Below are 13,638 nucleotides of genomic sequence, written 5' to 3' on the forward strand. Positions count from 1 at the left end.
TTTATATATTCACCAAACTCCACCTTTTCCAGTATCTAGCGCCGTACTGCTCCTCTTCTCAATGACGTCACCACTCTGCAGACTCTCTGGGTCACGCTGTGCTCTACAGGACCTGAAAGTGACTTTTAGGCCACAATCACACGTTCAGTATTTGGTCAGTATTTTACATCAATATCTGTAAGCTAAAAATCAGGAGCGGAACAATCAGAGAAAAAGTACAATAGAAACATGTGCACCACATCTGTATTTATTACCCACTACTGTATTTGGCTTACAAATACTGATGTAATATACTTACCAAATACTGAACGTGTGCACAATGTAAGTGTCATGATCCAGGCCGGCTTTTCCCTGCTGCTGGTTACACCCAGCTCTGGCCTTGTCAAGTAAGGGGTTAACTTTCCTTGCCTCGTCCTGGATCCCAGGACGCTATATATTGCCTCTCTACCTATGGCTCAGTGCCAGTGATATTTCTGTCTTGCAGCATGTGTACTGGCTCTGGTGAGTGTTCCTGATCTGTCCTGCCTCCCTACTACTGTGTCCTGACTTGTACCCTCCCCCCGTTTGTCTGCCTGTTCTGGTCCCTGATTTCCCTCTCCTGTCTGTTGTTTGTGTTTCCCTCTGCATACCTGATCTCCTGACTTTGACTCGGTTCTGTTTTCTGACTTTGATATTGATCCTCCCTTTGCAGTGACTCGACTTTCCTGGCTAGACTCTGACTGTGACTACTGTTTTGCCCCCTGGTGATTCGCCTGTTAACATTGCTGAAATTACTCTGCTATACTTCAGCTGCCTTTCCGTTACAGTGTTTCTTTGTCTCTCCTTCACTACTCTGCTGCCACCTAGCGGGGATTACGCTGTATTGCGTCTTACTAGCCTTTGTACAGCGTGACAGTAAAGGGTGCTTTACACGCTGCAACATCTCTAACGATATATCGTCGGGGTCACATCATTTGTGACGCACATCCGGTGCCGTTAGCGACATCACAGCGTGTGACACCTAGGAGCGATGATCAACGAGCGCACAAACGTGAAAAATCATTGCTTGTTGACACGTCACTCCTTTCCCAAATATCGTTGCTGCTGCAGGTACAATGTTGTTCGTCGTTCCTGCGGTAGCACACATCGCTATGTGTGACACCGCAGGATCGACGAACATCTCCTTACCTGCGTCCACCGGCAATGAGGAAGGAAAAAGGTGGGCCGCATGTTCCGGCCGCTCATCTCCGCCCGTCCTCTGCTATTGGACGGCTGCCATGTGACGTCGCTGTGACGCCGCACGAACCGCCCCCTTAGAAAGGAGGCAGATCGCCGGCCAGAGCGAAGTCACAGGAAAGGTAAGTCTGTGTAACGGGTGTAAGCGATGTTGTGCTCCACGGGCAGTGATTTGCCTGTGACGCACAAACGACGGGAGCGGGTACGCTAACAAGCGATATCGGTACCGTTATCGCAGCGTGTAAAGTACCATTAAGTCTATGACGTGTGAGAATGAGGCTTCATAGACTAATTTTGTTAAAGAGATTTCAAGCTCACATAGAATGAGCTAGATAGCGTGAACAACAGTAACGTCACTGAGAAGACAAACGGAATGGCGCTGATCACCGGAGAAGGTGGCAGTTGGTGAACATATTAACACATACATGCTAGATTACATACACAAATTTAGTAAAAAAAAAAAAAAAAAAATCTTCCTGGGAGGGTTTCTTTAAAGAACCTGTGATAGTGGATGGAGAGAATTATGAAAAGCCCAAAGAAGCCGAGACAATATTTTTCCAGCGGGAGGATGACTAAAGGACTACATACCTTACCCAAAACCTTACTTAGTAAAAAAAAGTATGGGGTATCAGTTTCCTACTGAATGTCAGTACCCATTTGCACATTTCATGACTGATTTGGATGATCAGCATCTCCTGCATTGGCTAACATATTCTTTTGTTATCCTGTACAAACCACAGAATTAAACGCGGTTCTTTTTTTTCATTGTACACCTTGTATGTTTCCTAATCTATATCCCGCATATTATCCTGTAGTTGTTAATTTCCATTATTAAACACAACAAAATACGTTTTTTTAATTACTCAGTTGAGTAGAAGATTAGCCGAATATACATATAAAGAATTTATACACAATAATGGGGCATGTTTCCTAGTGAAAATTATACACAGTATACTACCAGACATGCCATGCACCAAATATATTTAAGAATTTAGTTGTCTTTTGGACCACACTAGACACTTCGATAAAGGGTCTATTAATGGGAGTGTGGTTAGGCAGATGGATATCTATTTGCTTAAAAAATGGCAAATTACCACCAAATTGAAAAAGTCTAATTGCTCGTATGAGGAGTCAGATCTACAGTATCACCCTATGAGAACCACTGTGATGGGATTGGCACGTCTTCATTGCCTAGGCTAAGTTTATGTTAGTAGGCAGCCTTTGCATGAATGGCCCATATGGGTTTTAGATACTTGTGTAATGTTTGCTAGTAAAATTATTACACTTTGTTAACATGAGGTCCCTTTAACAAATCTCAACAATGAGTGTGTAACTAAAAACAACATTAGATATGTACGGTAAGGGATATAATATTATTCAGTGAATGAATGATGTCCCTTAATGCAGTGCACGCATTTATCAGCAAATGAATAACTGCGCATTCTAATGAAATAATATGATAAATGGGAACAGAAATGAACCACTGATGAAAATATTGCTCTCCAACTGGTTATGCGACGTCAATGCTGTGCCAAGTCTTGTAAATATTCTCTCATTTTAATGAAAGACTACACAATACTAGGAACTTATAGGGGGGGTGTATGATGAAGAAAAAAAAAGAAACACAATAAAATGTTAGTTAATTACACGGCTAAATTTCAACGTCCATTTTTCACAGTGCACATGTGGACTGTAATTCCTAGACCGATTGCTGGTCTCCTGACCAGGAATGTAAGCATAGATGTATATGGGGCTATTACTAAAGGTATGAAAACTCAACCTCGATCGGGCAATGTGGTTCATATTTTCAATATCAAGTCTGTAATAATTATTAGGGAGGATCGAATATCACAAATATTCTGCAATATTCGGCTTCGCGAATATCTGACGAATAGTTTGCCACTATGTGCATATTTGATGCGCAATGGAAGTCTATGGGAAGTCCGAATAGTTGCTATTCGGCAACTATTCAGGTTTCCCATAGACTTACATTTCGCATTGAATATTCACATATCGTCGAATAGTGGCAAGCTATTCGGCGAATATGGGCGTAGCCGAATATTTGCAGTTTTCGATCATCCCTAATAATTATTAGTATAAAACACTTTATTTTGATGTTATAATAACCTGACAATTACACAGAGGTAGGTGATGAAATATAGGTGCTTTTCGTCCCATGCAGAAGCAGTCACAAATTGCTTCTATAGACCTTTTACCATGGTGCCACCCACTGTCTGAATATTAGTCTTCCTTTTAGAGGTTTTTCTATGTATGATACTTAAAACCATGATTGACACCTCTTGAAACAAAAATACAGGTGCTACAGACATTTAGAAGAGGGGTTAGGGTGTCTCACATTTGCATTAATAAATGGTGGCAAGAAACAACAGCTTCTACAACAGTAAAGTCATCTACTATAAATTAAATTATAAAAGAAAGAAAAAAAATGTTATCTTGGAGTTTTATAACATTTACAAATGCATTTAACCTTTCATCTTACATACTGTCATGGCCAAAAATGTTGTTACCCTTGAAATTGTTTCAGCTAAAGAAAAATTTCTCCCTGAAAATTATTGTTGTTACACTAGTTTTGCTATACACACGTTATTTGCTTTTTGTTTAATGGAACACCACAAAAAAAGTAAGGTAAATTGGACATACTTTCACACAAAACTCCCAAAATGGTCTGGACAAAATTGTTGTCCCATTTTCCAAAATTGTGGATAAACAACTTTATTTCAATCATGTGATATTCATTCAAATTCAGTTGTGGCAAGTAACAGGTGTGGGCAATATGAAAACCACACCTGAAATCCGATAAAAAGGGGAGAAGTTGACTCAATCTTTCCATTGTGTGTCTGTGTGCAACACTATGCATGGAGAACAGAAAGAGGAGAAAGGACCTAAGGACTTGAGAACCAAAACTGTTGAAAAATATCAACAATCTAAGGCCCCCTTCACAAGTCAGTGATTCTGGTACTTATGTGCTTTTTTTTTATACGTACCAGAATCACTGACATACGCAGACCCATTATAATCAATGCGTCTGCTCACACATCAGTGATTTTTCACTGAACGTGTCTCCGTGCAGCATACACACGTGTCCGTGATTCTGGACGGAGACAAATCAGTTTTTTTTCTGGAATCACTAATGACCCACGGACCACACTATGGTGTGATCTGTGTGTAATCCGTGAAACACGTACCAGAAAAACACTGACATATAAAATAAACATTTTCAACTTACCTTTCCAGCGATTCGCTGTGCAGCCTCCGCTCTCTGCAGCTCCTGCCCGGCTCATGAATATTCATGAATGCAGGAACAGCCGACCCGGAAGTAGCTGCACAGAGCGGTGGTTAGACGCTGCAGAGCCAAGGAGTTCAGCACCATGGACAGCAGGAGCGAAGGCAGGTGAGTAATGTCCATTTGCAATCACGGATCACGGATTGCACAAGGACAACCCACGTGTGCCGTGAATCACGGAACACGGAGGGACATGTGCGTGTTTTACATGTCAGTGAAGAACGTCAGTGTTTTTCACTGATGTGTGAAGGGGGCCTAAAGGTTAGAAGTTCATCTCCTGAAATCTTGATGTTGGTTTGTCCATGCTGCACAATATAAATCAAAACGTTTATAATAAATGGCACTTTGGCTAATCTTCCTGGATATGGAAGACACAGAAACATTGATGAAAGGTTATAACCCAAAATATCTGGATGGTGTATAAGCAGCCCCAATTAAGTTCTAAATAAATAAAGGCTCATGGTGTATCAGTGTCAGCCAAAATCCTTTTAGGAAAGAGTCTTGTGGACAGATGAGACCAAGATATAGCTTTATTGTAAAGCACATCACTGTACTGTTTACCAAAAGTGGAATGAGGCCTACAAAGAAAAGAACACAGTACCTACAGTCAAATATGATGGAGGCTCAAAGATGTTTTGGGGTTGTTTTGCTGCCTCTGGCATGGGATGCCGTGACAGTTTGCAAGGCATCATGAAATCTGAATTACCAAAGGATTTTGAAATGCAATGTAGTGCCTAGTGTCATTAAACTGAGTTTGCATCCTAGGTCATGGGTTTTCCACCAGGACAATGACCCCAAACATAGTTCAAGGAGCACCCAGAAATGAATGGATACAAAGCTAACTCAAATCTAAATCTTTAAATTGTTGTTAGGAAAAGGCATCTTTAAATTTGAGAGATCTGGAGCAGTTTGCAACAGAAGAATGGCCAGAAATTCCAGCTGAGAGCTGTAAGAAGCTTGTTAATGGTTATAGAAATCGATTGATTGCAGTTATTTATTCCAAAGGGTGTATAACCAAATGTTAGGTTGAGGGTACCAACAATTTTGACTGGCCATTTTTTTTTTTTATTTATTTTTGTGTTGTTCCAATACACATAAAGGAAATAAACATGTCTATAACAAAACATGTAATTGCAATAATTTTAATAATTCCTTTTCTGGAACAATTTCAAGGGCACCAACACTTTCACCCATGATTGTAGAGCCTCTGCTGCCCTGATGTGGGTTTTTCATACCTTAACGGGTTGCCAACAGTCTGTAGTTATACGAGCAGCTTGTAGAAACCGGATGTGTCAGTAGCATCCCACAGAAAGCACCACACAAGATTATTTTAAAATTTTGCGCATGCGTGAAAAACACTGGCATGTGCTTAACAAACAGAAGCTGACTTCAGAGCGATGAGACCTCTATTTTACATTAATTGTTGCAAAGTATTGGATTCTTATACACGTATTGTTCATTCTGATCTCAGGGTTTGGGCTTTTAAAGCATTCAGGTCGATTGAGAGTACTGTGTATGTAAGTAATACTAAATATATCTCTTTTTCTCAGATAATTCTGCTTCCTTTCTATTCACTACCTCTGATAGCTGCTCAGAAGAGCCTCCGAGCAATCATTGAATCCAGAAGCTCTTTTACTTATGACAGATGACTGATCGATGTTCACATCAGCTATCACATCATTCTACCTCTTCCCCCTTAAGCTACCTATATCGCCTTATACTATGGGGCTTTATTGGTGTACCGCTGCAGTTGTTTATCATGGTCGTCGAATAAATAGTCATTCTCAGCTATGTGTGTATAAGTATATTTGTGTGCACCTGTTGCAAAAAGTGTGTAAATGTGTAAGTGTGTACAGTGTACACATGTATCTGTGTGTACACATATACATATGTACACTAAAAAGGCCTCTTCCATTTTTTGACACAACTATCTATTCAATTATTACCCTGTAAAGGGCTTCTTACAGAGTAGACCAAATTTATTATGTTCTACACCTTCCTGCTACCCGTATGTTTTTTGGCAGGACAAACATTAAAGTTCATTATTGGGTAAGATCATGAAATAAAACTATACATGCATATAAATCTAAATCTCCTGAACATGGCCATTTTGTCAAGCACGCACTGTTAGTAGCCATAATTGAGCTGCCAGGTGACTACTAAGACCCCACTTGGCACAAGCCACTCCATTTCCCAAAACCAAGTGATTTCCCTGGCCTTCACCCTTTATCCCCTGTACAGATATCTAATCTTAAACAGAGGTCCCTGGGTAAGGGTTGTGTCACACACAGCGACAACGACGTCGCTGCTACGTCACCATTTTCTGTGACGTTGCAGCGACGTCCTGTCGCTGTGCGTGACATCCAGCAACGAGCTGGCCCCTGCTGTGAGGTCGCCGGTCGTTGCTGAATGTCCAGCTTCATTTTTTGGTTGTTGCTCACCCGCTGTGACGCACACATCGCTGTGTGTGACAGCGAGAGAGCGACGAAATGCAGGGAGCAGGCGTCTGGCAGCCTGCGGTAAGCTGTAACCAGGGTAAACATTGGGTAACCAAGGGAAGACCTTTCCCTGGTTACCCGATATTTACCTTCGTTACCATCATCTGCCGCTCTCACGCTGCCAGTGCTGGCTCCCTGCTCTCTGCACATGTAGCTGCAGTACACATCGGGTAATTAACCCGATGTGTACTGTAGCTAGGAGTGCAGGGAGCCAGCGCTAAGCAGTGTGCGCGGCTCCCTGATCTCTGATAGCATAGCGACGCGTGTCATTATGATAGCTGCTGCGTCTGCTGTGTTTGACAGCTAAGCAGCGATCATAACAGCGACTTACAAGGTCGCTCTTACGTCACAGAAAATGGTGACGTAACAGCGACATCGTTGTCGCTGTCGCTATGTGTGAACCCAGCTTAAGAGTCACAGAGTCAGCTGCTGTTCAGTGGCCCAGGCTGGCAAGAAGGATAGTCAGGAAGCCAAGTCAGTTCCAGGAGAGCATGTCAGAACAAACAAACAATTGGGTAGTCAAATGTCAAGCTGAGGTCAATGAACGGTAATTAACATGTCAAAACACAAGACAGAGACCAAAACCAGGATAGAATCTCTATTGACTGGCAGTGGAAGCTGGCTTTTTGCGGTTTAAATTCAACAGTCCCACCCAGTGCTTACAGCAGACAGAAATCAAGACAACAGGTTAACCCTGTAGCTTCCAGACTGGACAGAATCACAAATCTTAGGAATAAAATAGGATTGATGCTACTAGGCATCACTTGTAACAACAGCGTGGTGCTGTCTAGTGGACGAAGCAGGTCAGCACAGCTGTCACATATATTAATGTTTCATCTAAATATTTAGCTGTAGTGAGCAATATGGGAGTCAGACTTTTATAGGGCCAAATTTTACCTCTGCATGACTCTAATTTTAATAAAGAGGCACATGACTATAATAGAGTGCCATATGGAAACACAATATATAACACATTTATACTGCTCAGTTATATGGAACTATACTCCAGCGTATGGCTCTCTTGTGTGCATGAGTTCTTATTATGTTGAAGAAACGTGTCAACCATAATTACTAGGTTGTAAAATCTTGACTCAGTTGTGACCTATATTGCCACCATAGACAGTAAACTATTTTAGACTTTTCAAAGCTACTTAAAAAGTTATTTCCAACATGTTAAGTTGTCCCCTATCTGTTGAACAGAAAGTAAAGGGTGCTTTACACGCTGCGACATCGCTAAAGATATATCGTCGGGGTCACGGTGGTTGTGACGCACATCCGGCACAGTTAGCGACATCATAGCATGTGACAGCTAGAAGCGACATTCAACGATCGAAGAAACGGCAAAAATCGGTGATCGTTGACTCCTTTTCCAAATCTTGTGCTGTTGCATGCCGCTGGTTGTTCCTCATTCCTGCGGCATCACACATCGCTGTGTGTGACACCGCAGGAACGACGAACATCTCCTTACCTGCGTCCACCGGCAATGAGGAAGGAAGGAGGTGGGCGGCATATTCCGGCCGCTCATCTCCGCCCTTCCTCTGCTATTGGACGGCTGCCGTGTGACGTCGCTGTGACGCCGAACGCACCTCCCCCTCAAAGGAGAGCTTGTTCGGTGTCTCCAGCGACGTCGCTAAGCAGGTATGTGCGTGTGACGCTGCCGTAGCGACAATGTTCGCTACAGCAGCGATCACCACATGTTGCATGAGCGACGTGGGCGGGTGCTATCGCTAGCGATGTCGCAGTGTGTAAAGCAACCTTAAAAAAATGCACTGTGTGCACATGGTGTTATGTGTTTTTAGGTGGTTTTGTGACAAATCTGCATGCCTATCCTTCTGCCAGCAAGTCAATGAGAATTCTGAAGTGCTGTGTGCGTGTTGCTTATTTTTTATCGCAAATTTCGTGCAGAAAATAATCTGCAGCATGTCAATTCTTTGTGCATTTTTGCCCTTCTCGTTTTTTGTGCATTTTTCTGCAACAAGATGCAGATTTGGCGCAGAACATTTCTGCACCAAATACTCAGCGTGCGCACATAGCCTAACTTGCCACTGGATTTTCACAACAGATCCCAGGCTCTACAGATCCCTGTCTTGGACAGATCAGAGGTACACATGCTCGACCTCTGCTCCCCTCATTGTCTATGCTAATATCTGCTGTTTTATGTTTCTACTTTTTATGACCAAGTAGCTAGGGAAACTATTTACATATGTGCCAACTCTAATTTTATTGTTATTGCTTATAGATAGATAGATAGATAGACAGACAAGAAAATATACATAGAAACATACAATGTAATATTTTGTATGTAAGCATAAGACCTGAGCAGGGAAATAGTTCCTGCATGCTCCCTATTGACAAAGGATATTATTGCAGAGGAGGAAAGGCTGATCTTCAGTGAATGGGGTCTAACGAGTTCAGAACTCTTTCCTTACATTTCACCAACAAGCGTTAACAAAGAACACAGTTAGGATAGTGTTAGATGACCGTTATCTCCTTCAACATACAGTAATAATGGAAATTCTAGCGTTAATTGTCTATAAGCTGACCACATGTATATCCAGGAACGCTCCAATGCAGGTCTACTACTAGGTTTGTTCATCTCAGTGTCCTATAAGGAGCAGGTAAATGACCCGCCCAGCTTTGTGTTATCAGTAGCATATACATAGACACCAGCAATATTTTGCACTCACGTGTATGACGTCAATGGTGTTTCAGTCATCATGCTAGATTTGCTCTTTTGTATAAAGTCAATGATTGGTTACTTCATACAATATACTGGATATATTCAATAAATTTAAAGTATTTAGGACCATATAGTAATTCTGTTGCTTGTACAAACCCAATAAAATAGTTTGAAACTACCGTCGGACAATTAGTCATGTTCCACAGTGTGACATATGTCACTTATAGACAACGGAGATCATATACAACCGTCAATGACAAGTCAAGTATCACTCGGATGGAGATGTAATACTACACAACACTAATACCTTTCAATATTAAATCTGCCAGTAATGGTCTTGTAATATGGAGGATACTAAACAAATATTTTCTCCATGTACAACCATTGATTCAACATGGAATGAAGAGTGTGTAAAGAAATGCAGTATTGATGGGAATACAGCACTGGGATGCTGATCCCTGCATAACACATGAACAATTGAAGCAAACTGTGGGAATGCAGCTGCTCTCCCCAGCAATGGTAAAAGCAGACTTATTCTAAAACCCAAAGCCCAAATCTTGTCGACTTGTTGGCCTTTCATTGCACTTTTTGTTTTATCAGCAAAAATGACAAGTGATCATGTCAATGCCTCTCATTACATACAGTAGAGACGCCTTTCCCTAGGGAGTCAATTCCCCCTCAACATGCAAGTCTCTGATTTTTGTGTCGAGCAAGGACTAACATTACCATTTTCACAAATCAATGACATTTTCTACGCAGCAAGATGATATACATACATAAATCAGTTCTTGGTCTGTCTAGACACTGGAAACATCTCCTTGCAACAGAATGACATTCATCCACATGTAATAATAAACAAGGCTAGAAATATACAAGATGTATGGCGTACAAGCAATATTGAGAGTGTATTTGGTCAGATCCTGGCACTTAGATCATCCTACCCATAGTCTTCCATAGGGCTAGTTATTGCTTGCAGACAATGCCATGCCCACTTGCCTTTCTCTAGCCAAATTTTGAACAACGTTATAATTGCTTTAGGGACTTAACTACAAATGGTTCTTTATCTATAAAAATGGATACATTTTATATTTTGTATCCCTCCAAGTGTTTGACCTACCCTTCCAGCTGTATGGCATTTTGCATTTCAATCATGCAACAAATGGACCTTGTAATCACATTAACTCTTTACTATTCCATTAGTATGCAATGCTACACATGCCCCGCTCCCTTAAACAACATTAGCAGGCAGTGGGGATGGCAACAGACAAAGCTCAATAGTGCACCAATCTCTACATCGAAACCCAGCTATTGAATTTGTACTGAGCATTTACATCTTTCACATGATGCCCCATGATGGTGCAATGCTTTAGGTAATCTTTAATGCAAGAGTTTATCGGGCAAAGCAAATACAAGAGCAATGGCATGTAGGTGGCATCTCATAACCCACTTCAGTTCCTTTGCCGTAATATGTAACCCCCCACCCTCCTTTACCAGAATCACAAGATTAAGAGAACATGTGGTAGTTGCTTATGTTTTGTTTTAGCAGATTATGTACTAGCACACAACACTGAAGACCATCAGCTTCTATAAAACATAGAAAAAAGCAGCAACAAGACAGATCAGGGTGACAGCAGATACTCACTGCCAGGGGATGCTCACAAAACATGGTTCATATTTGCAATGTACCATGTAATACATTTTACCATATGATCATTACACTTGTATATATCCAGGGGAGCAAGGCAAGCACAGGCAACATGTGCAGTAATAACTGAAGAACTTCCTGCATTGACATTGAAGATGTCTATAATATTCCATCATTTAGAAACAACTGCTTTCCCTACCCTTTGGTTACAGTTCCATGCCATGCATATGCTTGTGAATACTGTTACTGCTAGATGTCACTCACCCTTGGCAGTGATGAGAATCAGAAGGCAGCAGTAGATGAAACAGTTGTTATAGTGGCTCTGGTAGTGAGTGAAGCTCCACAACAGCCCTGGGCATCTTCTCCTGGCAGTCATAGTGAGGATCTGGCACCTTGGTCTAGGGAGCCACAAAAGCAGTGTCCAGCTCCACTGGCAAGCTCTCTTGTTGTAACTAGCTGCTTGCTTCTTTTTATATTTGATAATTTTATCCGCTCATTGTTCATTAAGAGACATCAGCAGCCACCAGCTTTACATGGCATTGACTGCAATTTAGTGCACAGCATACGTCGTGGCCTTTTCTTTCATAAAAACAAGAAGGATCCTACCTTATCAATAACCTTGAGCTTTGCATAGCGCACTTTATGCACTCACACCACCTCCCCTACATGCTCCTCAGGGGCAGGACAAAGGTGTGCCTGGTTATTCCTGCACAAATACACAAGGAGGCGCTAGTGAGGTTAGTCAGTTAGGTATATCATCCAGAGTAACCAGAAAGAAGTCACCTTCCCGAAACCACATTAAGCCACTGATAAAATAGTTTATGAAAGATTTGACTGTGGGTAATGAAGGGTTATGAAATTTATACAAGAAGAATGAATGTATTCCTTTAAAAGACTCGATCTGGAACTTTCAAAGATGGATCCAACAAACTTTATTTCCACTGGTGGCCAAGAAAAAAGTAATGATCAAAAGAAAGAACTATAATCCCAGTGACCACATCCAGGCAAGACTCCCATCATCCACATAATAGATTTCCGCTTTCTGGTCCAGAAGTGGCCACGTTTTTGTGAGTGATCCGGTAATAACCTGCGGCCACTGACTCCAGTAATATCCCTCAGGCTTTGGGTGTCATCCTACTTCACACCTGCTGATGTCATGAGCCGAGTGACATAGGATTGGAGTCACATGTAGATTATTTAAGGAAATCACAGCACTCCATATACGCTGTTACTGATTTGATTATTTTAAAAGCTGCTGAAACAATGTATAATTGCAACATCCAAGACTTCAGTCCAATCCCAATCCTTGGTAATGGCCTTAGGAAGAAGAGAAAATGATAGTTTGTTACAATGAATATATAATACATCAAGTAGTTAAAAAGAGAATGACACAAAATAAATAAATAAATAATAATAATAATAATAATAATAATAAAAACATGAGGATTCTAGTCCCATATGATAAATATATGGAGAACGTGTTATCAATGTACTTTATGATACAGTATTACAGCTCAAGGTAAAGCAAGTCTTAATAATAATAATAACTGTTATTGCAGAAAAGGCAGAACAACAAGGGTTAAATGCAAATCATTAATGAAGACAATGTGTGTGATGGGTATGCACTCATTTGAACACATGGTTAAATCCATTCTAGGTAAAAGTATAGAGGATAAATGAGTAATTGGTGGAAAATAGGGCTACGATATAGTACTGGAGTCATCATGTAGGTCATCAATAACACGCGTCACCCTTTGTATTCATAGAAGAATACACCGTAAGAATAGGATATTCCTTACCAAAGTTGCAGACAGCGTGATGAGCTGAGTGTGATGTGCTGCTGACTGACTGAACCTACAGCTTGCTTATATACTCCGAGAGCTTTGCTGATAGGCTGGCTCAGCTACCGTATATAGCAGCTTATCTGTGCACTGCTAAATATACTGGAGTAGAAGCTTCTGTGTACTGGGCATGCAAAGACGTAACAGAAATGAGCCTTGTTTTATTCTTCATGTATCAGTATTATTGTTGAAATGAAAATATTCTATTGGAAGATTGTTTAACGCTGATTTCTAACTTTGTGTGTTTTTATATTTTATTCTCATACAGAGAAATTGCCATGTCTAATAGCATCTGTATGCTGAAGGGATCAATAACCTACAGCACTCCAAGCATTGCAAAACTACAACTCCCAACATATATTGCTGATAGCATATCGCTGTGATTTTGCAAAGATCATACTTACTGCATTTATTTTTAAGAAATTACAAAGGAATCATGACAAATATCTCTGTTC

The 13,638-nt window shown here is 41.0% G+C and overlaps 1 protein-coding gene across 1 annotated transcript in view; it reads right to left on the reverse strand.

Annotated features, from left to right (window-relative positions):
- Nucleotides 1-13,200, reverse strand: part of TMEM132E (transmembrane protein 132E) — an 839,391-nt gene extending 826,191 nt beyond the window's left edge. The window contains exons 1-2 of the mRNA XM_075336321.1: nucleotides 13,142-13,200; nucleotides 11,607-12,659 (exon numbers count right to left, since the gene is read on the reverse strand). Coding sequence (XP_075192436.1) covers nucleotides 11,607-11,718 — 112 coding nt within the window. The 5' untranslated portion in view covers nucleotides 11,719-12,659; nucleotides 13,142-13,200. The remainder of the gene's footprint in view (nucleotides 1-11,606; nucleotides 12,660-13,141) is intronic.
- Between the last annotated feature and the right edge of the window lie 438 nt (nucleotides 13,201-13,638).

Source organism: Anomaloglossus baeobatrachus, chromosome 2 (genome assembly GCF_048569485.1).
Source record: "Anomaloglossus baeobatrachus isolate aAnoBae1 chromosome 2, aAnoBae1.hap1, whole genome shotgun sequence".
Lineage (NCBI taxonomy): Eukaryota > Metazoa > Chordata > Amphibia > Anura > Aromobatidae > Anomaloglossus > Anomaloglossus baeobatrachus.